At 45.4% G+C, this 25,594-nt stretch overlaps 8 protein-coding genes across 8 annotated transcripts; 5 read left to right on the top strand and 3 right to left on the bottom strand.

Annotated features, from left to right (window-relative positions):
• Nucleotides 1-2,050: 2,050 nt before the first annotated feature.
• SERLADRAFT_435232 (uncharacterized protein) lies at nucleotides 2,051-3,084 on the top strand (the record flags this gene model as incomplete). Its single annotated transcript, XM_007315482.1, has 2 exons — nucleotides 2,051-2,461; nucleotides 2,854-3,084. The coding sequence occupies 2 exons, from the start codon at nucleotides 2,051-2,053 to the stop codon at nucleotides 3,082-3,084; spliced, it is 642 nt and encodes a 213-aa protein (XP_007315544.1).
• A 292-nt stretch (nucleotides 3,085-3,376) lies between these two features.
• SERLADRAFT_460912 (uncharacterized protein) lies at nucleotides 3,377-5,622 on the bottom strand (the record flags this gene model as incomplete). Its single annotated transcript, XM_007315481.1, has 12 exons — nucleotides 3,377-3,881; nucleotides 3,934-4,139; nucleotides 4,200-4,378; nucleotides 4,438-4,482; nucleotides 4,531-4,596; nucleotides 4,647-4,712; nucleotides 4,766-4,831; nucleotides 4,886-4,939; nucleotides 4,992-5,066; nucleotides 5,123-5,329; nucleotides 5,385-5,423; nucleotides 5,482-5,622. The coding sequence occupies 12 exons, from the start codon at nucleotides 5,552-5,554 to the stop codon at nucleotides 3,554-3,556; spliced, it is 1,404 nt and encodes a 467-aa protein (XP_007315543.1).
• Nucleotides 5,623-6,525: 903 nt separating this feature from the next.
• SERLADRAFT_367005 (uncharacterized protein) lies at nucleotides 6,526-11,793 on the top strand (the record flags this gene model as incomplete). Its single annotated transcript, XM_007315480.1, has 17 exons — nucleotides 6,526-6,639; nucleotides 6,688-6,810; nucleotides 6,857-6,964; nucleotides 7,013-7,111; nucleotides 7,218-7,339; nucleotides 7,401-7,489; nucleotides 7,542-7,654; nucleotides 7,712-7,804; nucleotides 7,858-7,940; nucleotides 7,992-8,421; nucleotides 8,473-8,527; nucleotides 8,583-8,764; nucleotides 8,871-9,021; nucleotides 9,073-9,332; nucleotides 9,385-9,462; nucleotides 9,512-10,461; nucleotides 10,518-11,793. 17 exons carry the CDS (start codon nucleotides 6,526-6,528, stop codon nucleotides 11,791-11,793), a joined length of 4,326 nt encoding a protein of 1,441 aa, XP_007315542.1.
• A 293-nt stretch (nucleotides 11,794-12,086) lies between these two features.
• SERLADRAFT_346907 (uncharacterized protein) lies at nucleotides 12,087-14,716 on the top strand (the record flags this gene model as incomplete). The annotated part of the gene is made up of 16 exons (XM_007315479.1): nucleotides 12,087-12,244; nucleotides 12,309-12,351; nucleotides 12,410-12,493; nucleotides 12,542-12,724; nucleotides 12,919-13,022; nucleotides 13,076-13,079; nucleotides 13,137-13,153; nucleotides 13,206-13,296; nucleotides 13,351-13,370; nucleotides 13,433-13,711; nucleotides 13,767-13,773; nucleotides 13,833-14,120; nucleotides 14,174-14,228; nucleotides 14,292-14,372; nucleotides 14,429-14,506; nucleotides 14,559-14,716. 16 exons carry the CDS (start codon nucleotides 12,087-12,089, stop codon nucleotides 14,714-14,716), a joined length of 1,650 nt encoding a protein of 549 aa, XP_007315541.1.
• SERLADRAFT_382325 (uncharacterized protein) lies at nucleotides 14,620-16,888 on the bottom strand (the record flags this gene model as incomplete). The annotated part of the gene is made up of 12 exons (XM_007315478.1): nucleotides 14,620-15,073; nucleotides 15,134-15,228; nucleotides 15,286-15,400; nucleotides 15,466-15,536; nucleotides 15,596-15,674; nucleotides 15,724-15,915; nucleotides 15,969-16,100; nucleotides 16,153-16,272; nucleotides 16,390-16,408; nucleotides 16,460-16,513; nucleotides 16,578-16,675; nucleotides 16,730-16,888. 12 exons carry the CDS (start codon nucleotides 16,868-16,870, stop codon nucleotides 14,972-14,974), a joined length of 1,218 nt encoding a protein of 405 aa, XP_007315540.1.
• A 130-nt stretch (nucleotides 16,889-17,018) lies between these two features.
• SERLADRAFT_460896 (uncharacterized protein) lies at nucleotides 17,019-17,907 on the top strand (the record flags this gene model as incomplete). The annotated part of the gene is made up of 3 exons (XM_007315477.2): nucleotides 17,019-17,579; nucleotides 17,666-17,726; nucleotides 17,776-17,907. 3 exons carry the CDS (start codon nucleotides 17,089-17,091, stop codon nucleotides 17,905-17,907), a joined length of 684 nt encoding a protein of 227 aa, XP_007315539.1.
• An 8-nt stretch (nucleotides 17,908-17,915) lies between these two features.
• On the bottom strand, nucleotides 17,916-22,268 carry SERLADRAFT_446681 (uncharacterized protein; the record flags this gene model as incomplete). The annotated part of the gene is made up of 15 exons (XM_007315476.1): nucleotides 17,916-18,072; nucleotides 18,126-18,571; nucleotides 18,627-19,058; nucleotides 19,120-19,251; nucleotides 19,314-19,532; nucleotides 19,596-19,760; nucleotides 19,811-20,008; nucleotides 20,074-20,171; nucleotides 20,226-20,406; nucleotides 20,457-20,819; nucleotides 20,878-21,187; nucleotides 21,241-21,506; nucleotides 21,557-21,667; nucleotides 21,715-21,741; nucleotides 22,260-22,268. 14 exons carry the CDS (start codon nucleotides 22,266-22,268, stop codon nucleotides 18,269-18,271), a joined length of 2,814 nt encoding a protein of 937 aa, XP_007315538.1.
• Nucleotides 22,156-25,591, top strand: SERLADRAFT_460886 (glycoside hydrolase family 47 protein; the record flags this gene model as incomplete). The annotated part of the gene is made up of 16 exons (XM_007315475.1): nucleotides 22,156-22,164; nucleotides 22,217-22,269; nucleotides 22,338-22,354; nucleotides 22,402-22,448; nucleotides 22,504-22,840; nucleotides 22,890-22,935; nucleotides 22,990-23,150; nucleotides 23,203-23,287; nucleotides 23,339-23,418; nucleotides 23,478-23,604; nucleotides 23,660-23,752; nucleotides 23,809-23,840; nucleotides 23,890-24,048; nucleotides 24,098-24,439; nucleotides 24,494-24,662; nucleotides 24,711-25,591. The coding sequence occupies 15 exons, from the start codon at nucleotides 22,221-22,223 to the stop codon at nucleotides 25,403-25,405; spliced, it is 2,439 nt and encodes an 812-aa protein (XP_007315537.1).
• Between the last annotated feature and the right edge of the window lie 3 nt (nucleotides 25,592-25,594).

Here is a 25,594-nt window from a genome sequence, read left to right as displayed (position 1 = left end):
ACCAGTCCCTACCCAGTGTGCTGGCTGGCTGGGAGCGATACCCAGTCTCTGATCTGTGATATAAAATGGTAGTGATGGTTAAGAAAGCCTGTGAGGGCTATGAGAAGTAAAACGGCAAAGGATACCTCTAGCCCTAGAGCCAGAGGTGTAATGGGAAAAGTGTTCGAGAACCAAGACATAGCGAAGATAAGAAAATAATAAAATGGTCCTTACATTACCCCCCCCCCTTTTATATTCTTGTCCCAAGAACTTTAGCGCCGCAATCCGTGAAGCGGTTTGTTATCCAGTCGAAGAGGCGGGGTTTTTCGGTAGTAGTGGTGAAATTTTCGTAAGGGCAGAATTGTAAGGCGGCAGCAGCAATTACGCGCGGGGCGGCAGGGTGTTGGCGATGAAAGGTGGTGATGAGCGAGGGAGAATTTTTTAAGTGATGATCGGGTTCCCACGTCCTTTCCGTGATCGGGTATCCTTTCCAATGGATGAAGTAATCAAGCTTGACCCCTTTTAGTTTAGTGGGTCGCGAAGCGATGATTTCTTCGGCTTCGTATTCAACCACGCCATCGACTTGGATCGGCGGAGGTTTCGAGGTACGAGGTTGATTAGGAAATTCCGGCGTGTGATACGGTGATAATAGGATTTTGTTGAATACGGGATAGATCGCCTTCCATGATCTAGGGACGTCAAGGAGATAAGCGGATGGGCCGACCTTTGCTTTCACCGTAAACGGGCCAAATTGCTTATCGTCTAGCTTCTTCATCGGCCGATCGGTGGAAATATGAGTACCTTCTAACCACACTTTATCCCCTTTGTGATATTCCCGTGCTTCTGTGCGTTTTCGGTCATAGTACTTTTTGAGATTTTGATTAGCAAGCAGTAATGATTATCAAGTTTGCTCGTGTAATTTCGTCATAGAGGTTGCAAAATCTTCGGCAGCTTGCGAGCGTCCGGAAGGCTTCTGACTGGTCCCTTTACGAGGGTGAGAACCATAATTTACGAAGAAGGGGGTCTGATTGGTCGCGGAGTGAAGGTGATTGTTGTATGTAAATTTGGCAATGGCTAGCCAATCAGCCCAGTCGTCTTGTTGGTGATTAATGAACGTGCACAGGTAGTGTTCCAGGTCTTGATTGATTCGTTCGGATTGCCCATCAGTTTGGGGGTGGTAACCTGTTGACAGACTGGGTTCAATCCCAAGGGTTTGATAGAAATCCTTGGTGAAGTTCGACATGAATCTATTGTAGTTTCACTTAGTTTTATTATCGCCTCCACCGCTATCCCATAATGCTCACCTCTTTGCCCCCATTCCAAACGTGCAGGGATTTGGTATTTGTGTCTTTATATGCACATGTTCTACATTGCCTACTCCTGGTCAGTTCAGTAACCTCACTCGAAGATTGTTCCAAGGCCATTACATCATGGGAGACGCTCAAGGTTCATGCAGGAACAATTGTGGACAAGTATACTGATAATGAGCTGATTGCAGTTTTGCGAGAGCAACGAGAACATGCCCAGGGCAACAACATACGAGCAGGTGATATGGTATTTGAAAATGCTGTGCTTTTCTTTTGTGATGCTATTATTTCAAGGGAGCTGACAGACGCAGTCAAGGATGGAGATTCAGGTCGGGTGATAATGGCCCTCAAGTTAATGGCCCTCAGTTACCGAGGCACAGGCCACTCAAAATATGCATATGAGATGCTGTATCTAATACACATCTTGTTGTGTGTTTGGCCAGACAGCGTAGTGTATATAGCATTACTTCTTCATGGGAAACTTGTTTGTTTAACCTTATGATGCTTGGCAGGAAACTGGTTCTCAGTAACTGGCTGGTGAATCCAACAGGGAAACAGAATAGCTTCATTGAAGTGGACCTAATGCAAGAGCATATGGACTATTGGATAAGGGTATGTCATTTTACAGCGTAACTCAGAACAATAGTAAACTAAAGAAATTTTTTGTGAAGAACTTTTACCAAGCCTATGGCAGCTCTGCATCATGGGAGTGGTTAGATATGGTGGCACCATGTGTTAATATCCTTCGGCATCTGTCATGAACAATGAATTCACTCCTTGGAACGAAACAAGGACTAATGCATGAGCCGTTGGACTTAACTAGAGACATCCCAGTACTCATGTTGAGTCTCATGGACCATGAAATAGATTCCATCAAACATGGACGACAGCTTGATGAGGGTGATTTACCAGTGCCAGATGTCATAACCATAGGTCTTCAGCAACTCACAGACGCAACAAACAACCCAATTGAGGAGTACAATAAAGTCTTTAAAAGACTTCAGGCTCGTCGGCAATTACAGCCAGTCATAGGACCTGGAAGCGCACAGCCTATGTCTGCACCAGTTACAGATACTGAAGCAACGACGACACCAGTTATGAATGACTTACCAGGAGAATCCAGTACAGTGGTTAACGAGGGAATTGCAGGAGATGGGGACGCTGTTAAGCACTTTGTGCGTAACAAAGTCTGAGGGTTCATCGAGGTTTCAAGGGAGACTTATCCGAAGACAAGTTCGAGAATATAGTTCTGAGTTGAGTTCTTCCAACAAGAGTTGGTCTTCTTCTGAGTAGAAGTCTGATCTTAGGAGTCTAGCTTTGTAAGCGTAACTGTGTAGAATTGTATTAGAGAATACTACTGCTGTTACATGTGTATTTATAATGGAAATGAATCGGTGATAGGAGTTAGGTCCTATCTAGGGCAGGTCCGTCCGTTGAGGACTAAGTACTATAATAAGTACTGCAAATGCGAGAGGAACGGAAGTGTACGTGAAGGAAATGACTCATCGGTCCAATGGTATAACCGATGAGTAAAGAGAAATGAGTAGTCCTTAAATGTCCAATAGAGATCGTAACAGACGCAGATATGGAGGAAGAGGAGGAAGAGGGAGATTTTGAGCACTCAGCCAGGGAAGATGAGAGAGAAGAGACACTCACACTTGAAGGGCCAGAGGATATTTCGCTTGATATGGATACAGAGGATATGGGTGGTGTCAACATATACGAGGAAAGCAAAGAAGAAGATGAGACAGATATTGATATTGACACAGATACCGGTTCCAGTTATTGTGAAATGTAATACTCAAAAGAATATCTGTTTTACCAAAAATGAACTTATTATTGTTGGATAAAAAGCTATAATACACGGCCTGAAGTGTATCTAGATTCACTCAAACGTAGATTATTTCACCGAATTTTGGCCAAGTCCCTTGTCACGCTTGGCAGTGAACAACTGTGACCTGCCATTGTGACGTCCACGTTTCCCAGTCCGTTCGCAAGCTCACGAAATTGTTAATGAGTTGAGCTTACGTACGCAACTGGTCACGAGTCTATGTATGTGTACGTACCCAGCTAACTGAAAACAGATGTAAGTGAGCTTATTGCGAAAGCTCATAGAATATTCGTTTCATCAAATTGGTGTGTTAAGTTGGCCAACAGTACATAACGAAATGTTGCCTAGGAACAATAATCATCTTCTACTATCCTGTGTGGAATATAGTGTAGACAGCGAAGCCGTGCTTTTGTCTGACACCTGCCTAGATCATTACCTATCTACCTGAGCCAAACCCTCTGAATCTTGTAAAGTTGCCTCCGGTGCTTCCAACGCTCACTGCACCAACGTCTTGCACCCTCTTCTCAACCTCACCAACTCTTGTTTCAACCAGATTAACGGCGTTATCTATCCATTGCAAACTTTCTAAATGGCTACTGAGGATGTGGGAGATCTGAGCCATGGGATCGTCTGTACCAAACGGTTGAGAGGCACCACCGGAGGGGGCCGACGACAAAGAAAGAGCGTTTACTGAATCAATCATCTGCGTCAGTGATCCTGATAGGTCGTCCAATTGGGCGTGTAGCTCGGTTGCCAACGTGTAGCTGCAATAAAACACGTAAGGACTGGTCAGGCCCGGAGGTAGAAACTGGTCACCTTTTGTCTCGTTCCGAGTCTGCGGGGCCTGTATCAAGAGCCCGAAGACCACCCGCTTGATTGCCTAGCAGTTCGTCTGTTGATCTTTCGTATCCTTCCAAGGCTCCCAAAAGATCCCTTTGTTGTTGCTCGATGTGGTCCAGAGATTGATCGATTTCATTTTGCTCTCGCTCCGCTGCCAGTACATGACTGAACAGCGCAGACAGCTGACCAGTCAATGCAAGTCAGCCGCATGCAGAATACTAAACCACAAGACTTTATCTTACATTGTTACCATTTTCCATGAGGGCGCGATCCCACACAGCCACTTCTCCAGCAAATGAGCTGAACTCGCGGACATGAAGCTCTAGGTTGGCTGTCCATTTATTCACGATTTCCTCAATAGTTTTACCTCTTAGCATTGATGGTGGGGCTACCGATATATTAGCCTGCGAGGGAGCCGACGCTGGCGATCAGAGATATTACTTTACGGATGCCAGTAGTATAAAGATTAATTGTACTTACAATCCTTCGATTTATCCGCTTCCGCTCCCTTTGTATTGCTCGCACCTGATAAAATGAGACTAATGCCACTGATAATTATACTTCACGACCTACCCGACAAAGCATCTTTCTTCTCCCCAGATAAGTCTTTCGACGGATCTCCTAAGCTGAAAGAAGGAGCTGTGGATTGCCTGATTAATGATGAATTTTCAGGCCAAAAGAGCTCATACCTGAAGGCGTATCCTTTTTCTCAGGTACTGGATTCTTCGTTCCGAATAAGTTGAATGTTGCTGGCGCTTTCAAAAAGTTAGCCAGGGGACAGAGCTTGTGGTATCCTGAGCTATCACACCTGGGGTTCCCTCTTTCTTTTCTCCTGAACTATCCTTGGTACCGAATGAACCCAGTATAGACGGGGCTGCAACATTGGTCACTAAAGACTAGCTAAGAAGGACTAATGCACGTCTCTTACTTGGTGTCGCGTCTTTCTTTTCTCCAGACGTGTCCTTGGACCCAAAAAGGTTGACTGCAGGATGTGTTCAAATGCGAATTATGAGGACTTCAAAAGTAACACATACATGATGGTGTATCCTTCTTCTCAGTCGCAGGCGCATCAGCCTTCGCGCTGGAGCCAAATAATCCACCACCAGCGGCTGTAGAAGGAAATGTTTGTTCATAGGCCTATGATATTCTCTAAAGACTAACTCACGAGACGATGTAGAGTTAACGGCACCAAATGCGGGGAAGGTTGCATTCCCCGTCGAGCTCGATGTTGGCGTCGGGGCTGAGTCTTCCGGTTTCTTTCCAAACAAGCTGCCACCAAACATGCTACCTCCAGGAAATTTAGCTGTCGGGGTACTTTCTGCGGGTTTGGCCACAGAGCCGAAAAGACCCCCAGTTGGTGGTGCCGTAGATCCTAGGATTATCCAGACGTGACGACGATGATGAATAAGGCATGTAAGGGAACATACCGGCCGTTGGTGTCGTGGATGCTGGGGGGATACTGAAGACTACACCAAAGATTTAGCTCATAGCAGCAGCCCTAGAACCATGGAATATAGAACGTACAGTTAGAAGAGGTTGTTTTGGGTGTCGTTGATGACTTTGAAGCGTCAAAAAGACCTGATCCGAAAGCACTCATTTAGCTGGATTGACTGTAGTGGGGTTGAACAGTGAATTTGAATGAGTTTGTCTACAAGCCCAAGTTTGGTGTGGACTGAAACAACTTCAGGTTCCTTCGGTGCCGCTACGATCTCGGTTAAAACCGAACTTCCACTTTATCCGAGTCAACTTGGACTCACTTGTTTAAATTATGGTAGTACTTGACTCGACCTTGCTAGTACTTACTTTTCAACTCGGACTTGGCACACTGCGACCTCATCTTGAACGGCATACTTTTACCACTGTAAGCATTCTCTTTCATTGCTAAGGAATGAGCGTTTAGAATTTTGGATTATCTAGCATGACTGACCTTGATCTTTTGACGCGGCATCTCCATTCGACGATATCTGGAACCAGTCAAAGCATCGAGAAGCGTAATGTCTTAGATGAATGGCTCAGGTAGTAGTGGTTTTTTCTGGATGCGACACGTCAAACTCACAATCCAAACCATTCAGGGGAGAGTCGACCGGCATGATCGGTATTGTGATTTCATCTGGTCAATGTTGATTCTCTACTCACCCTATATCGATTTCTATCTTTGAGATTACGATAGCTACAACGATGATCTTCAAGACGAGGCTTGGGAGTCTATCTTAGACGTATATATTGGACTTCAACAATGGAGTGCCCTCGAAACTCCTTCTCAGACCATGGTGTCGAAGCTCTTGTCGTACGTGCTTTTACGTCGTGAAGTCCAGCTCTCAGATCGGTCATCAGAATGCCTGAAATTGAGAAATCTCTGGGTCCTCTGTATTCGATACTCTCTAGCTCTCGGTCGAACGAGTTGATATCAGGGGAAGTAGTTGAAATTGTTGGCTTTGAAAATGTCGAACTCGTTTCGCATATTCTTGACCACCGTCCCTCTATTTTCCAAGAAGTTGGTTCATCTGTATTGTTTGGGTTAATTCTGACTGTTATTAGATTTCAGCTTTACTTGAATTCGATAGTCCCATGCCAGCATCATCAGATGACAAGACGTCCAGCCTTAATCTACATACGGCTCGTCGGCGTATGGAAGAAGTGATGAAAGCAAATTCATCCCGTTCTTTATTTTCGAACACTGCTGTGAGTCTGGCTAACAGTTGTGGTGTGCTAAGTTTGACCAGTTTTCAGCAACCTGCGCCAGAAGTGTTACCCCATGTATATACGTCGGCAAACCTTGATCAAGGCAGTATATTCTCTCAGTATGGTACTAAATACGCTTTACCTTTGGGCACCTTGACTTATGATTATGAGGTACGTCTTTACTTTCTTTCATTCGCTTGTGCTTCACTTTCTGCAGCACTACGAAGAGGTTATAATACCTCCTGCAAAAACTGTTCCACCTCGCGCTTTTGAACGCTCTATATCAATATCTGAACTGGACCAACTTTGCAGACAGTCATTTCCTGTAAGTCTGCTCTATTTTTCTGATTGACACGCTGCATATACTCCACAGAAATACACTTCTTTAAACAGAATTCAATCCATCGTCTATCCCACTGCGTACTGTTCTAATGAAAATATGTTAGTTTGTGGTAGGTCGAAGAATCCATCAGTCGTCGTCTTTTCCTAAATCGTGATTATGAATAGCTCCCACGGGTGCTGTAAGTTCTATCTACGTGTATAGCAGTATCACTGCTGAAACTCTTTCGGAAAATCAGGGTAAAACCGACGTAGCTATGTTAACGATCTTACGTGTACTTGATCAAAATCGCTCTGTCCTCAACCCAGATCTTCCTTTACATTCGACAATTGCGAGGGACAGTTTCAAGATCATATATGTGTGGGTCTTCGTAGTCCCGTATTCGTGAAAGGCTGGACATATATTAAGGAATTATGATTAGCGCTCCTATGAAAGCTCTGGCCTCAGAAATCGTACGCAAGCTGGGTCAACGTTTGAAGTGGCTTTCGATCGTAGTCCGCGAATTAACAGGTCTGCATTCATGTTATATTTCCCAGTCATATGATTGAAGTCGTTTTGTCAGGGGATATGCAAATGACCAAGGCCGAAATTGCGCAAACGCAGATTATCGTCACAACTCCTGAAAAGTGGGACGTTGTAACCAGAAAGCCCTCTGGTGAAGGCGACATATCATCGGTTGGTTTATGCAACTTACCTCGGGCAATAATTATTCACCAATGAGTCAATATCTAGCTTCTCAAATTGCTTATCATTGATGAAGTACACTTGTTAAATGAAGAACGTGGAGCAGTTATTGAAACCATCGTGGCTCGCACATTACGACAGGTTTGTTAACCTATATGCTTATACGCCTATCCTATCTTTTCTGATTCTTGTAGGTCGAGTCAAGCCAGTCTGTCATCCGTATTGTTGGCCTGAGTGCTACCTTGCCTAATTACAAGGATGTTGCAGAGTTTTTAAGGTCGGTGCTTTCATAAATGGTACCAGTTTTAATTAAGTAAATATGCTGCAGCGTTTCACCACAAGCAGGACTGTTTTACTTCGATTCTTCATTTCGGCCAGTTCCACTGGAACAACACTATATCGGTGTAAGAGGAAAGCCTGGGAGTGCAGTATCACGCAAAAATATCGAACGCGTCGCATACGAAAAAGTTGCAGAGCTGGTTAAGCAAGGTCATCAAGTTATGGTCTTTGTTCATGCACGAAAAGAAACTGTGAAGACTGCCTTGTCCCTGAAAGAAGCTGCACTAGCGGAAGGAACGCTGGATGAATTTTCCTGTGAAGAACATCCACAATGGTCACTTTTCCGTCGAAGTATTGCAGAATCCAGAAATAAGGAAATGAAACAACTTTTCGATAATGGGTTTGGAATTCACCATGCAGGCATGTTACGATCAGACCGTAACATGATGGAAAGAATGTTCGAGGCCAGAGCAATCAAGGTTATTCAACACGCTGTCATAGTACTTCCGTTTGGCTCACTCTTTCTTCAGGTATTATGTTGTACTGCAACCCTTGCTTGGGGTGTGAATTTGCCTGCACACGCTGGTGAGTTATCTTGTGCGTCGTGGGAGGTTTCACATTGTCAATAATATGCTGTCAGTCATTATAAAGGGGACCCAGGTTTACGATAGCACCAAAGGCTCATTTGTAGATCTGTCAGTCCTCGACGTTCTTCAAGTATTTGGTCGAGCCGGTCGCCCAGGTCTTGAGACAAGTGGAGAGGGTTATATCTGCACCACAGAGGATAAATTACAGCATTATCTCGATGCTGTGAACTCTCAGGCAAGTCGTGTAAATCATTAGTGTGTAATCGCCCTGACCAGTCAATTAAATCTGCAGAATCCTATCGAGTCCAAGTAAAATTTCCTCCGGATATACTAAACTTAAGGTTGACATTGTATGCAGGTTCACGGCAGGCATGATTGACTCGCTCAACGCCGAGATATCACTTGGAACGGTATCAAACACAAACGAAGCAGTTCGGTGGTTGGGGTACACTTATCTGTTTGTACGCATGCGGAAAAACCCTACACATTATGGTATGCAAATGTCCTTGCGTACTCATCTTACAATATGAACTTTTATCATAGGAATTTCTCGAGAAACGCTAGTAGATGATCCTCAGTTGGGTCACAAGCGTAGCGAGTTGGCAACTTTGGCTGCGAAGAAACTGGCTGATGCACGTATGATTGTTTTTGATCAAAGCACTGGTGCATTGGCAGCCACTGATTTGGGCAGGATTGCCGCGAGATATTACATTAGGCATTCATCGGTCGAGATATTCAACAAAGAGCTCAAGCCCAAAATGACTGAGGCTGATGTGCTAGCGATGCTCAGTATGAGCACAGAGGCGAGTTAACGGTATTATGATGGACTTGTGCCAATCTCACCTATATCTTTAGTTCGAACAAATCCAAATTCGGGAGTCGGAAGTCAAGGAGCTAGAACTCCTGATGGGGATTATTCCGTGCGCTGTGCGGGTCAGTAACGGTTAACTATTCACTCTCCATATTGTTAATAGGCTTATAGGGTGGTACGGATACAAGCCAAGGAAAGGTTAATATCCTTCTTCAAACCTACATCTCCAAGCTTCCTGTGGACGATTTCGCGCTCATATCAGATGCCGCTTACGTAGCCCAGAATGGCGGTCGAATCATTCGCGCCCTATTAGAAATGGCGATGAGTCGTAAATTGGCCAACGCAACTACCGTGATCATTGGATTGACCAAAGCGGTTGAAAAGCGTTTATGGCCATTTGATGAGCCTTTGAGACAAATGAGTCTCAAAGCCGAGATTTTCTATGGGCTAGAAAACGCACGAGAAGAGTATTCGGTCGCAGAACTAGCGTCCATGAGCGCTGGAGAGCTAGGGGAGCTAGTTCGGTTGAATGAACGACATGGAGAAGCTCTACTCGTCGCAGCCAAACAATTTCCTGCCGCGCTGATGGAGTATAATCTACGCCCTCTTGGATTTGATGTGTTAAATATCATCTTTAGCATTACTCCGACCTTCAACTGGAGTTCAAAAGTCCACGGTCACGAAGAGCCGTTCTGGCTTTGGCTAGAGGACCACAATGGCTCGAATATTATCCAAGTCGCACGGCTTGCTTTCCACCAGACCACTGAGGTACTCCGCGCTAGCTTTGTTATATCTATCCCGAATGGAGATCCTCCCCCTTCAATAACAGTGCGGTTTATGTCAGAGAGGTGGATGGGTTCTGAGGATGAGCTTATTATCCCAATGGATGCTCTAGTAATGCCCTCTCTTTCACACAGCTATACACCGTTGTTAGACCTTCCTCTCCTTCCTCGCTCGGTTTTGGATAACCTACCAGTAGAACCCGGTTGTCCAACTGATTTACAGTGCTTCAATGCTATTCAAACTCAGGTGTTTTGGAGTTTACTTCAGACTGAAATGAATGGACTCATTGCCGCCCCAGTCGGCTGTGGAAAGTCTATCATGGCCCATCTTGTGATACAGTAGGTGCCATTGTAGAATCAAGTGCGGTTATAAACTAATACTGATGAATTTGTAGATCAACCCTACTCAAGGCAACTTCCAAGTCGTGTGTGCTACTCATTACCCCGAGAAAAAGTCTGGCCATGGAGTCTCTTTCAGCACTACGATCAATTACAAAAGCGACGCCTATCGAGATCGTATACGTCACTGATCAGGATATCTTGGCTCCAACCAAAGGCAGAGTGGTCCGCGTCGTTACAGCCGAAAACCTTCTGTCAGCTCTACGTCATCGTGATGCTCGAACACCTTTTCAATCACCGGTCCTCGTTGTCTGCGAAAATTTGGAGCAGTTGAACCCTTCCTATGAACTAGGGGTATCTTTGTTGCGATACCTATTACAACCCTCTCCTACGAGATTCATCGGGGTGTCCAGCTCGCTATATGATCCCACTGATCTCGCCGCATGGTTCGAAGTCGACCCTTTGGCCATGCACAGTTTCCGAGCACGTGATCGCGATTCACCATTAATTGTTTCCACGCAGACATTCACGATACCATATTCCGCTGTCTTGTTCAAATCCATGGCCAAGCCCGCGTATGCAGCAATCCGGAGCTGTCTTCCAAGTGGACCAGTTATCGTATTTGTTCCCTCACGTAGCCAATGTCGATCCGCGGCAATGGATTTTATTACGCAGTGTGCATTGGATATGGAATCAGAGAGGGGGTTTCTTACCGATGACGTTTCCACCGAGGACCTAGAAAGCTACCTAGCTATACTGCAAGATTCTAGTCTCGTTGATTATGTTTCACGAGGCATTGGACTGTTCCACGAGGGTATTACAAAAGCCGATCGAGCTCTCATCCTCAACCTGTATACTCGAGGCATTGTACGGGCCCTTATAGTCGCTAGGGAGTCATGCTGGCATTTACCAGTCCGGGCAGCGGCGGTCGTGGTTATGGGCACTCAGCATGTGTTCAGTGAATCCGGAAGCTCAGAGCGTCAACTACGAGATTACGATTTCACGGACCTCGTGCGGATGCAAAGTAGGGCAGTGCGACCTACGGGATCTGGTCATTTCTTCCTCTTTTGCCCTACCGAATCTCGTGATACCTTCAGCCGGTTCTTGGATGATGGTCTTCCGCTTGAGTCCCGATTGCTAGGGTCGGATGAGCTGCAGGATTACTATAAGGAAAAGAGAAGATCCGGGGCGATCCGTAGTAGACAGGATGGTGTTGACTTACTCTCCTTCACGTTTCTTGCCAGGCGGTTGGCAAGTAATCCTCTGTATTACGATGCAAGAGGAAACTCTCTGGACGAAAGCTTGTCGCGGGTTGTAGACGATCTGGAATAGATACAATGCAGGGAAGGACGGGTTGCTTTAGATTACAGTAATCCTGCTAGTGAGGCACTGACTCGGACTTGCACAAATTACATATGCAACGCTCCATAGCGTGCGAGACTTTGAAACGGTTATAGGTTGAGCATCATTCTGTCTGCGCTGTCAGCGGAGTCCGCTGATCGTTCTTCAACGTTCATCCTGCTCTCGTGACCCCAAAAATGACATCGGTGACGGTATATCTACTTTGGCCCTAGCCCAAAAACAAAACGAGATCTCTCCTCACCATATTTGAGTTGTCTCTTGAAATGTCAGAGTCAGCCAGCAACGACGAGCAACGTAATGTCGACCCCAAGCAGTATTATCCCTCTGAGCTCGACGTCTCTTCACATGCGCCAACACTACGCGGGCCTAGGTTGACCATTTCCATAGCATTCATTGCTGGGACTGCCTTCACATTGTTCGGGTGTGTAGTCGATAACTATGAGGAACTGATCCCAATGCTTAATCCGTGATCCCATGATCTTCAGCTATGATCAGGGTGTCATGTCTGCGTTATTGACTGCTGGACAAGTATTAATTCGATAAACGACCATGGCATATCAGAGTAACTCATAACATAACTTGGCAGTTCGAGAAAGTCTTTCCTCAAGTCGTGATCGACGCAAGCCATCCTAACCACGCGACTTTGCAAAGCTTTGTTGTGGCGATATATGTGCGTCAGTATATCCTTCCTCCACCTCTTACTGACCTCTTCCAAAAGGAAATTGGATGCCTTATCGGTGCACTCTCAAATCTCTGGGTTGGTGATTACCTGGGTCGCCGGCATACCATCGTATTTGGCGGCACGGTAATGATCATAGGCGCAATTCTCCAAACGACGTCGTTTAGCTATGCACAACTGGTCGTCGCCCGAATCGTCACTGGGCTGGGAAACGGACTAATGGTTCGTAGACAAGAATTCATGCGGAGCATACCTGCGACGATGTGAGATTGATGAAAAGTGCTCTACTTGAAAACATCTTCCACCTGGGGCGGTTTCTGGTAATTTCGCGTCGTTGCAGGTATGCTATTGCATTTGTTCAGTATCCTTGATTTGATAACCCCTCATTCAAAGCTAACATATTCGAATGCTGGTAGACATCAACCGTTCCTAGTTACCATGCCGAATGTTCTCCTGCAGCTAAACGAGGAAGCCTGATAATGATCGAGGGCAGTCTAATTACTTTTGGTATCATGATCTCGTGAGTTTTTCGATCCCGTTCCTTTCAGAATGGCAGCTCACTTCATATTTTAGTTATGTAAGCTGTTCAAGAACCTTTTGATTATCACCACGTTTGCTGAATTCCGTAATAAAGTGGATAGATTTCGCTCTGTACGGTCTTTCGTCGATCGCACCACTGCATTCTCTGAATAATTTGTAACAGATATTGGGCTGCTGATTCATCCGCCCAATGGAGAGTACCCATTGCACTGCAGATAGTGCTTGCTTTGATCATGGTTGTTTTCATCAATTTCGTGTGTCTTCTCCCCACATAAAGCCTTTGAAATGAACTAAATGTTGTTCTATAGCTTCCGGAATCACCTCGATGGTAAAATCCAATTGTCCATCGCGCTATAGACATACGGCTCATGATATTGTCACTATCCTCAGGCTCGTTAAACATGGTCGTCACGCTGAGGCTGTAGCTGTTATATCTGCTCTGGAGGATAAACCAGTTTCCGATCTCGAAGTTCGACGCACATTTCATGCTATCCATGAAGCTGTCATATTAGAAGACGGGTCTAGCGCAGATTTACCCAACAGGAAGCAAGGTGGCCAGTCTATGAAAAATCTCATTCGTGGGGGTCGTCGCCAAAACTTCAGAAGAGCTTCTTTGGCAATTGTTTGCCAATGTTTCCAACAAATAACTGGTATCAACTTGATAACATAGTGGGTGTCTCTCGATACAATCAGTGGAATTCGCTGAACATGATCCCTTTAATAGCTATGCTGTAAGAATCTCAGTTTCGTCTTCCATGTTATTGCAGTTCAGTGACGCTGTTTCTCTCAGACGATACTCTTTCAAAGTCTAGGATTATCTGATGTGAAGTCACGGGTCACCGCAGCTGCCAACGGGACCGAGTATTTCTTAGCTTCTCTCGTCGCTATTGCGATCATCGACCGTATTGGACGTCGAAGACTTATGTTATTTGGAGCGATTGGTCAATGTCTGACCATGGTACTATTAGCAATTCTTGGTTCTATAAACAACAGCGCCTCGCAAGTGGTGAGCTGCGTCCTTCTATTCGTCTTCAACTCTTTCTTTGCAATAGGCTGGCTGGGTATGACCTGGTTATACGTAAGTCATCGAGCTATCAAAATTTCCGCCACACCTACCTAAACATTCACCAGCCTGCAGAAATTGTTGGCATCGATATTAGGGCCCAAGCGAATGCCCTATCCACAGGTGAGTTCTTCCGCTTGATAAAGTCTGACATTATTGGACGTTTACACTACATTTACTGAATAGCATCAAACTGGATATTCAACTTTGTGGTTGTGATGGTTACTAGCCCGTCTTTCCGTGATATTTCGTGGCGAACATACATCGGTAAGCTCCTATGTTTTCTTCACAGAGGACCAGCGTGTTGATCACCCTGCGTTTAGTTTTTGCAGCTCTCAATGCGTTCATCGTACCTTGTGTTTATTTCTTCTTCCCAGAAACAGCTGGTCGATCACTCGAAGGTTTGGAACTTCGTCTGATGTTTATTCGCTTTTTAACTCACATTACACTCAGACATGGACGTCGTTTTTGCACTCGCATATAACGAAGGAGTCTCTCCCGTGGCAGTGTCTCTTCGTCGCGATGTACCTCTTGCGGGTTCAGCAGAAGGCGATTTAATTTTAGGCATTACAGACGAGGGCAAAGAATCTACGAAGCATCTAGAGTCATAAAGTAGAATCAACGAAATGAAATTCAACCTTGACACCTAACGTTTTCGATAAGCAATCATTTGTCATATGTAGACAGTAAGTACATAATTATCAGCCCGGAAGTGGGAATGTGTTGGCCGATAGGTGAAAGTTTCATAGATGCTTCGTGGCCGCTTGCAGACCACTCTACGGTCGTGTCGTGTCATGTCGAATATCATGTCGGTGTGAGCCATGCCACTGTAGCGTCTAAAACAGTAGCGGGGATGCTGCCATAAACTAAGCGTAAAATGTTATCTCTTTCGCCAAATCTACACCGAGGGCTCGGATGCAACTGGTAAACTCGTTGCGTAGTAGGCCGTTCTTCCAATGATCAGATGCCTGCAAAGTAAATAAACATTCACGGCCTAGGCACTCGAGAGCATTTAAAATATCACGTACGATGACGGGAATGACATATACCACACCTTCCTCAATCGAATTTACGACTTTCACATCACTGAGTGACTGGTTGGGGATAGCCGTAGCAGGCCCTTCTGGATAAATTACAGGTCTCAACGTTTGTGCTTGGGGATGAGAGTGTGATCCGCTACCTTCTCCAGGATCACCAGACCCTTCCAGAGAGTGTTCTGGGTATCGGAAAGTGGCATACCTGTACTGTTCAAGTTTGCTGATGCAGCTGTTGAGAGGGTACCATGTAAATTCCTCCTACATGACAGATAATTTGGCTAGTCATTAACCGCATATTGAAATTGTTTACGAATCATTCATACCGGATCAGCTAAATAAGAAGGCGAGTATTCGCCTTTATAACGCATCTTTGGACAAGAGTGGATATAAAACCCTGAGAATAGGGAGAAGATTAAATATGAATTGTGTGATGGCTTTTAGACTGAAACTAACCCATGTATAACGAGTCCATTGTCTGGGCCCCAGCTGCATGCATTTCTTGTATTAGAGATGCCTCTCTCATGGCGCTGAGCTACGATTGTGTAAGTTGATCTAAGTGACAGATATTCCTTCTCGGTCACCTTTCCTAGAGAATACTTTTCCCATTTTGCATCATAAAAGAAATATACGCTAGAAACACAAAAGGGGAGAATGTCAATGACACCGACGGCGATTAGTTCGTCATCTAGTCGGTATAACTGATGGTAAGAGCCATAGTCACGGGGAAGATGGCGAGGAACATTAGATGAGTCAGCATATGGTATAGGTTCAGGCTTTATGAGACAACAATTATTATGATGCAGAGTGAATCAGCATGTGTACCCACAACCAAAGGCGATTGCACTAGAAAATTCTTGAAACCCGTAGAACTGCTGTCAGGGTCTTGGTGTATCTGGCTTTGATACCTCCTGTAAAGTGCATATTTTTCATCAGAGTAGGACGCCGGTTCCAATTTTACCTGTAAACCATAACTTAGTGTCTTCGAAGAGGATTGGTCCAAGCAGACCTGCCTCAAATTTATGAGCTGCGCGTTCAGTTGACTTGAAACTATCTTCGGAGGCGTGTATTGAACTTTGAAGGGAGAAGGACAGTTGTTTTGTTGATGATTGAGGTTGTTTGTTATCTGAGTCCCTAGTGATATAAGGCCCTGACGTTTTAGCTTCCGAACGAGATGCCATGCATTAACGTACTGCTGGGTCATGGATCAGTTGATAGTCATGTATATGTATTGCATCGGCAGTTCTTACCAGTATGTATCGATTCCACCTTCAGGCCACTTCATATAAACGCCTCACAGCTTGATGCAAGTTCACTTACCGATTCACTACCTTTCTCTGGCTACGGGACGGTTTGTACTCAAGCGCATCCAACCTGATAAGGTACATAATGAGGTTAGGTACTATTCAGTGTTGAATAACCTTATCTGTGGACATACTTGATAGTATACTGAGGACAGCATGAGCGTCTCAAGTCTGGGGAATAGCAATACTTGCCTGATCTTCTCCATCCTCGGTCTATCATTCTTTGGTAAACCTGAAATGGGGATGAGCGCAATTCTGAGCGAGGTAAGTAGTGACTACAGTGTACATTACACGATAGCTTCACTGCCAGTAGACCAGCCTTCTTGTAACTAGTTTCGTTAATGCTCCTCCTGTGTTCAGGGGGTCGACAATAACCACATGAGGAGCTACCAGGACCCAACGCTTGTCCAATCGACAAGACAGGCATGTGTGTAGATGTATCTTCGTGCAATGTGAAGTCACGCAGGATCAGGATAGAGATATCACGTTTATACAGCCACAAACAGCGCATCAATGGCGGTAAACAAGGCCAGACAAAAGACGTCACTATCTGAACATACGACCCTGAGTGTACCAGCACTCAGTATAGTACTATACCTTGCAATTGGCTGCCTCTATAGTTTCTCTTTTCCCGCCAGTTGCACTATGTATTTGCCTGGCTTGACAACATTCTCTCTTCTTTCTTCCATCATGATCCCGTCCGTTTCTTGTGCACTGGCTGCTACAACGTACACCACTACCAATTTAGAGCGCAACACTGGCATATCGACGCGGGACGTCCTCAAATCTAGATACAATACACCACATTCCCTAGAAGATAACGATAAAAGCTCATTCGATCCCCGTGATGGCTGGCAGGCCGTCAATGTCTCTAACCTCAGTTACAAATACAATTCTAAAAAGAAACATCCCCGCTCTTTCCGCTCCCACTACGCCCATGGCAGGCCACCGGCGTCCACTGGCAATAAAACGGCCCATGCGAGACCTCACAGCGTAAATAGTACTCATAATACGGGTCCTGCGGGGAACAACACACAGGCAAACAGTAGCTTCAGTGGTACAATCAAGCATGTAATCCAGGACGCATGGAAAGGATTAACAGCAATGGGCAGTCCCGAGTCCGTTGTTATAACGTGGTGAGTACTAATATTTACCTGGAGCGTTAGAGCCGAATAGTTTTAGCCCTTTCGGTGGTAAACGTTTATGTTACGCTATACCGCAGGTACACAGGCAAGGATCTTGAAAACCCAAGCTGCTGGGACAAAAGTGCATGGACTCCTACGGTGAGCTGGTACCATGTCGTCACATTATTCCTAGACAGCCCGTCCGTAGGATACATCTTTTGTGGCAGCTCTCACCTTGGAAGGTTGGACTTCAAAGCCCGCGTGCTTTTCATTTATCGAACGTATGTTTACTGATTGGGTTTTGTGCCAAAGACTCACGTTGCGTCCTCCCAGTGTGTAATGGCCCCAAGACATGTGTTTTTGTCAGAGTAGTGGATTCATGCGCAGGATGTGCCAAGGGATCGAAACATGTTGATCTCACGAAGTCAGCATTCCGGTCTTTGGCGGAGCCCGCAGAGGGTATATTAACGGTGCAGATGCGAATGGCTTCGGAACCGCAAAATTGGCAAGTGCTTAATGGTTGCTTTCATGTACTGATCAAGCTAACTTCCACGATAGGTTCGTAGACTTATGGGGACCAAAAGAAAAGCTCAACGAGTAACACCAAGTGTACAAAACCTGCAGAGGCTTATCATCACATAGATTTGTAAACGCGACACCTCACCATCTGTACCCGAAGTGTATGATTTATAAACTGTATATTAGGTTGTAATGTTAACCCTTTTCCTTTTCTTTCCTTCCTCAATTTTCGCTTGAGCAATATCTTGATCAAAACCTTCACGCTCGTAGAATTGCGTCATTCGTTCGGTTTCAGTCTTTCTTTGGATGAACTGCAAGGCTGACAGGTTGTATCCTATGATATCCTTTTGACGTCGCAACTCTGCACGAAGGTGCAGCCGTAATGGCACGAGGGCTGTACGCATAACGCGGTTCGATACTATCTGATGATGATGAACCCTCAAGAGGAAAAACAAGATTCGCGAGACGAGAATGATGTTCCACCCCTACGCGATCATTAGTTGTGAGCATGACTTTAAATCAGTCAAATTTATAACTTGCCTTTTGTGCCCATACACTGAGATACTTCATCAAAGAGATAACCTTGTTAAATGGTATCACCAACAGGGCATCATGCAGGGCCGTAGTCGGAACTTTCTCTACAACTTTCAGCACGTATGCCTCCGGTTCTACGTCGTATGCCGCTAAAACTGGATTTCGTGGGGGAGGCAAGAGACCAGCAGCTTCAAGCGTGCCAACGCGAGCTTTCTGTTCTTCGTACTCTTGGAAAACTGCTGTTTCCTGATCTGCAAGATCGATCGCTTCCAATATACGTTCTCCTGCCATAAGTGTTTCTGTCGTTTGCTTGGTGACTTGAGTCACTTCCGGCTGATCTTCGCCATGTTTCCCGTTCTCGTTTCCATGTAACTGATCCGGAAGTTCCTTTTCGTACATGAGCTCCAACTCCCGTTCACGCTCCTCTTCGAGGAATAACTACGAGAAAGACGGTATTCTAGTGAGCTTGAGCAGTCGAAAATTAACCAGCGTGACTTACAGGTTCATCTAGTTTCTCCCAAACTCGTATTGATTTATCATGGGATCCCGTCACTACGAAATTACCGCGATGACTCAGTGCTAAAGCCCAGATTTCGCCATGATGTCCACGAAGTGTTTGGATGTTCGCGAACTACGAGGGACAAGACAAGAATCAGCATACGAGCGGATAACTAGAATAGACTTTTGACTAACTTTGTCACCGTCCCAATACTTCAACATTTTATCTTTCCCTACCGTCCAGAAATAGTGCGATCTTTTCTCAAAAGCTACCTGCATAATGCTGTCGTCGTGTGCAAATATGGACTTGTGACAATCTCCGAATTCCAATCCCCAGATCTTGACGTTCTTATCCGCAGAACAAGTCACGATGAGTTTTGAGTCATCTGATATATCCATAGAAAGAACAGGAAGCTAATGGGAATATGCACTTTAGTTTCTGAACACGCCAAGAAAAAAAAGGTTATGGCTAGATACCTTATGACCATATAGTGATAGGAAAAATTTCAAGGTATCTTGATAGAAAATTTTGACGGTAGAATCGAGAAGTGATACGGCCAAAAGCTTTCCGCTGGGGCTGTACTTAACTGATAATACTTCATCGCTCATTTTGAGAGTCCGGGCATGGATAAGTGTTGGAACCTGCGAAACACGTTACCTCTAAATCAACTTGGCTATGGATGTATGCGTACCTTGTTGTCTGAGCCTTCCTCATGTGCGAAATCCCAGAACTTTACGTCCTTGTCGGCTCCCCCGCTAACTAAAACCTGCTCGTCAGGGCGTACATGTAAAGACCACACCGATCCTTCATGAGCTTTGATAGTGTTGATAAGAGAGGACGAAGCAATATCAAATATCATGATCTCGCCAGCTTTAGTCCCTATGGCGAGCTGTGAGAATGGTCATGCACTATTAACACTTGCTCCTCTGCATGTGTGCATATCTAGTAGCTTACATGTCTATCGCCTGGAAAGAAAGTGCTACATATAGCATCTCCACAAGCCATTGTACGGATACATGCTGTTGACTTCATGTTCCATATTTTGAGTAATCCTGTGAGTCTTGATGAGGACATTAGCCGCAAAACTGGTATTCAATATATCTCACCATTTGAACCCGAGGCTAAGAGCTGGTCGTCAGAGCTCAGACACATGGTCCGAACGTTACTCCTGTGGCCCGGAATGTCGACAGAAAAAACCTTGCTGGCATCTGCAGCATCGTCTTCAGACTTCGTAGACAACGGGATCGCGTAGACCTCTAGAGAATTAGAGGCCAAAGCTGTCAGAAGCTGTGGAACTTGTAAGCTTTGGCTTTTTCTACATGATCTAGTATACATACATGAAGGCCTCCTTTCGTTCCACCTTGATTAATATCAAACGCAAAAGACCGGATTTTGGCGGTGGCTCGAACAACAATATGCGGCACGACGATATCAAGTAGTTTCACTTCCTGCTCAGTATCTATTGGATTTTCTTCCGCCTCGCCAGCGTTTTGAACACGCTGTTTCTTTTCCTTTTGCCGTTTAATTCTTCTTGCTTGCTTTTTTTTCACCTCCTCTTCTGTTCGAATGCGGAAAATCTCAACAGATCTATCGTGTGATTGCACCGCAAGGTACGGTTGAGAAGGGTGAAGCGTAACTTGGGAGACGCGGTGACGAGACGACAATGGGAGGTCAGCGAAGGGTAATATGGCCTTGTTAATCTAAGGTAGCTCCCCGTATAACCTATCAGCTTCTAGGCAAGAAGAAAGTAAAATTTACCTCGCCAGATTCAGCGTCTGTTAAACCTTGAGACAATGAAGCTAGTGAGAGTTTCCACACTTTCAGTTCTCCGTCGCTGCTACCGGTAAAAACGAGATTTTGTTCTAGATCTACGTCCATTGCCCATATTCCAGAACGATGAGCTACGACTGTTTGAACGCAATGCTGCGTCGACAAATCCCATAGTTTCATCAGAGTATCTTTGGAGGTCGTCAGTAGAGCGTGCGACAGCGAACCACCTGAAGTAGATGGCAACTCTGATTCCGATATAAAACGAATGGAAGTTATCTGGTCTCGATGACCACGCAGACTTGTAGAACATCATTAATACCATCGTAAGTCACGACATTGCGATGTACACACCGGTGGAGCCCAGATTCTGCAACGACGTCCCAGATAATCAAGTCCGTGTCCTGGGAGCCGGATGCCAGTCTAGTACCGCGCTCATCGAACGCAAGTGCAGTGATGGCTTTCGAGTGACCACTAAAAGTTGCGGTCACGGACCCAGTTGTACTGTCCCACAGACGGATAGAACCGTCTGCATATCCAACGGCAAACAGGGTATTTTGAGGGGCATCTATGATGCAAGTAACTTCTGCACTATGACCAGTTTCATGCCACATTGCGAGCTTCGGGCTGTAAGCTACGAGTGTAGGCTGCACAGAAATGACAAGCTCACCATTTGGCCTTTTTTCATGTCCCAAACTAAGACATCCTCAAGTGCGGGAACATAGGCCAATTTTTTGGAGTAAAATGAGTTTGAAGAAGAGCTGCAGACAAGACCAAAAGCCTATGGGACATAAGGATGAAGTGAATGAACATAAAAAAAGAACGAACCTGAGTTGGCCCATGCCGCAGATAGCTCTGAACCATTCCTGAAGAACTGCAAGAGGTGCGAGTGTTATGGGGAATGGAGCTTCCGACGGTAAATCCTTGCTCGAGAATTTTCAAATGAAAATCTATGCGTAGAGATGCGCTGACTAATACTAGTATCTGTGTGTGAAACTGTTGACGTCTCAGGGACTCCGCCCCGAGGAGTTCAGGTTGTCTACTGTGACAGCTGTACTCAAGCTACACCATTCTGTGTTTGTCTCGGTCACCACATTCCTCCCCCTAACCTAGTACAGCGAGGCTTCCTCTGGACCGGATGAAGTGGGGTCACTACTGGTCTGCAACTCTTCTCATTACCTTCATCGCTGTTCTCGAAGCACCAAGATGGTCTGCACACCATGGTGCATCAGGTATCGTCAAGGGCAGTTGGACTAAGGAAAGGAAAATACGTTTTCGGTATGTGTGTTTTTGTATCTTCGTAAGTATCCCAGGTTGTAATGCTGAGCAGTGACATGACTCGCGACTTGTGGTACCATGGTTTCGATCACTACATGACCCATGGTAGGTTTCCCCCCCCTTCTCCATGTATCATATGTTGTCGCATGTTTTAACGACTTATTAACGCGTAGCATTCCCACTTGATGAGGTATTACTACACTTATACACGTTGTTCAGTATTAACCATTTTGCCAGCTCTCGCCTCTCTCCTGTTCCGGAAATGGTCCTGACTGGGAAAATCCGTGCGTTTCACTCATACAGCTCACATACCATGTTATTACGCTAACCGTACAGCAGTTCTAATATTGCGCGCAATGACGTGTCGGGTAACTTTTCTTTGACTCTGATAGATGTTATAGACACTCTGGTGGTTATCGATGATCGGCGAGGATTTCAAAATGCCGTGCGCAACATTATAGACTGGGTCTCTTTTGACGTCAACACAAAACCTCAAGTATTCGAGACTACTATTCGTGTTCTAGGGGGCCTACTCTCTGGTCATATGTATGCAAGCCAGCCTAACCAGCCATTTTACTTACCGTGGTATCGTGGGGAACTTCTCGAAATGGCACACGACCTTGGAAATAGACTTTTGCCTGCTTTTGCTACGCCCACGGGCATTCCATACGCTAGGGTGCTTATCATCGTGTTTCTGGAGTATTCTGAGGGCTAATTGTTATAAGTTGAATCTTCGTCATGGGGTTTTAAGGGGTGAAACGTTGGAAACATGTTCGTGCGGTATTTAGATACCACGAGTTTTACTTATGAAGTCTTGTACGATAGGTACTGCGGGAGCCGGTTCACTCATTTTGGAGTTTGCGACACTCAGTCGCCTGACCGGCGACGATCGCTTTGAACAAGCCGCATACAAGGCGTTCTTCGCGCTTTGGAATCGTAAATCAAGTTTAGGCCTAGTTGGCAACACAATCAACATATGGACAGGGGTGGGTCATCAATTATGATCATTCGCACTTCCTATCCTAATCCCTCATTAAGACATGGACACAGCCCGAGATAACCGGGATCGGAGCAGGTATTGATTCGTTTTACGAATACGCACTGAAATGGTATATATTAAGTGGTGAGCCTGAACTTGCTTTCTTCCCTAGCTGTATATGTACCAGTTCCATAGGTGAGATCGAATTTCTGGACGTCTGGCAAGAAGCCTACGCAGCTGTTATGCGCTATGCCCGGTCTCCTGATGGTCATTGGGTGAGTGGTTTACACATCGTGCCTCCTGATCGGCCTGACAGCAAACGCACCCATTACAGTACCGTAATGTTAATTTGCATACTGGGGATATAGCATATGCTTCCGTCGACTCGTTATCTGCGTTCTGGCCGGGCCTCCAAGTTTTGGCAGGTGATATCCCAAATGCTATAAAATCTCATTTACTCTGTGAGTGTGAATCATTGCTCTAATGTTGTCTTTATTAAAATTTCCCATCGCTCAGACTGGAATATTTGGAAGCGACACTCTGGGCTGCCAGAAGTATGGGATGCCGGTTTTATGCAAGCAACGTCTTTCCAATTTCCCTTACGGCCCGGTGAGTGTGGCTCGCGTGGTTTATTCAAAGTACACACTAATAATCTTGCTTTACAGAATTCGTGGAATCTACCTGGTATTTATATAGAGTATGTCAGTTATCTTGATGGCATACTATTTTACTAACGAGCTCTGGAGGCTACACGTGATACCTTTTACCTGGATGTAGGAAAGCGTATATTGGAGGATATAACTATTCGAGCGAAAGTTGATTGCGGCCTCACGGGTATCAAAGATTTACGAACCAATGCCAGAGATGATAGGATGGAATCTTTTGTACTTTCGGAGACGTTGAAGGTATGGCGTGGATTTTATCTTTTCATGTAGCTTCTTATGTTTTTGGCAGTATCTGTATTTGCTTTTTGACGAGGAAAATCGTCTACACACAGACGACTCCAACTACGTTTTCACTACAGAAGGGCACATCTTGTCCCTCCCAGCAGATAAACTCAAGCCTTTGTCCGCGGTCCGTCGAAGGATGCGGCGGTTGGAAAACCATCAGTGTCCGGCTTATAGGTCGAAGCAAACCTTGTCTAGACATCCATCTCAAGAGGGGTTGGTGCAGGGTATCAATTATCGTGATGATATCGATTATTCTAGGCATCTTGTTGGGTCATCCCCTCAGTCGCAAGACGAATTACACTGGTCGCCCGACGGCTGGTGCGCATTACCCGACGCGAAATTATATGTGAAGATTTTCCTTCTCACACACTGCTCTTGTCTGATAGTTTCTTTTTTGTAGTCATACGACTTTGTGCTATCACATCATGGTATCGCTGTCCGTGAAGATATAAATCCAACCACGCGAAAACTCAAACCAGTGGATGATGGTTTTGTCCTGCAGAATATTTCTGGAATTAGAACGCGTATGGTTAGCCGCTTAGATGGCCTGGGTTATGACATCACGAAACGCAAGTCATCTCCCTTCAACGTTTTACATTTTCTGACCGTGTCTACAGTTGGACCTTATGCTGTTCGCACTGGTCAAGTAGTTTATGTCAATGATACATCCCTCAGTCGTTTCTCGGTTGCAGCCGTTTCCAACGATCCTCACCGCAGCTCTGACGTGGAACTTCGAATTTTTCTTGAAGGGGCAGATGTCACTTCAGGTGTCTCTATGACAGGATACAGGGCTCTCTTCGGTGGAGAATTTCTCACCAATGTGCAAGATGATATAGACACATCGCTAAATCGCCGCGGAGAAGGTTTGCACATCCGGCGGGACAGGGGTAATATTTTGGGATGCGAGCCGTATAGCCAAAGCCTTACTGGTGACGCTGTAATTGTATCCAGAGGCGATTGTTCATTCTTGGAGAAGCTCGTTCGCGCACAGGATGCAGGGGCTCGAGGACTCGTCGTGGTTAGCGATAGCGACCTACCAATACAGCCTTCAGCCGGGATAGATGAAATAGAGGCTGCAGGAGACTTGAGTGAAGTGGGTTTGGTGCTAGTCACCCAGACTACAGGCCAAATCCTGCTGTCTATGATGGATCAATATGAAGGAGAGGGCATGGAACATCTTTTGATCGCCATTCACTCCGAAAACAAGTCGACAGTCGCGGACCAAAAAAGTGATAGGATTGATGAGGAGGATGATGGACAGATTCTATACATCAATGGTCACCCATTGATAAACACTAGACTGCTAATATAACACTAAATCATGAATATACACATACTAGCCATCGTGCGCCTGCTGCAAAGTGGCAGACTTCAAGAGAGTAAAGATACAGAAAACAGGCTTGACGCTTTTCAAATACAGAGGTTGCTAACAGGGGTACAATATACGATACAGAAGCCAATATTTCAGCCCTCACCATGCATCATTTTCGTTCAGTAAAGC

This window comes from Serpula lacrymans (genome assembly GCF_000218685.1).
Source record: "Serpula lacrymans var. lacrymans S7.9 unplaced genomic scaffold SERLAscaffold_4, whole genome shotgun sequence".
Taxonomy (NCBI): Eukaryota; Fungi; Basidiomycota; class Agaricomycetes; order Boletales; family Serpulaceae; genus Serpula; species Serpula lacrymans.
Note: the sequence above shows the minus strand (reverse complement) of the source record. Positions and strands in the feature narration are given on the sequence as shown.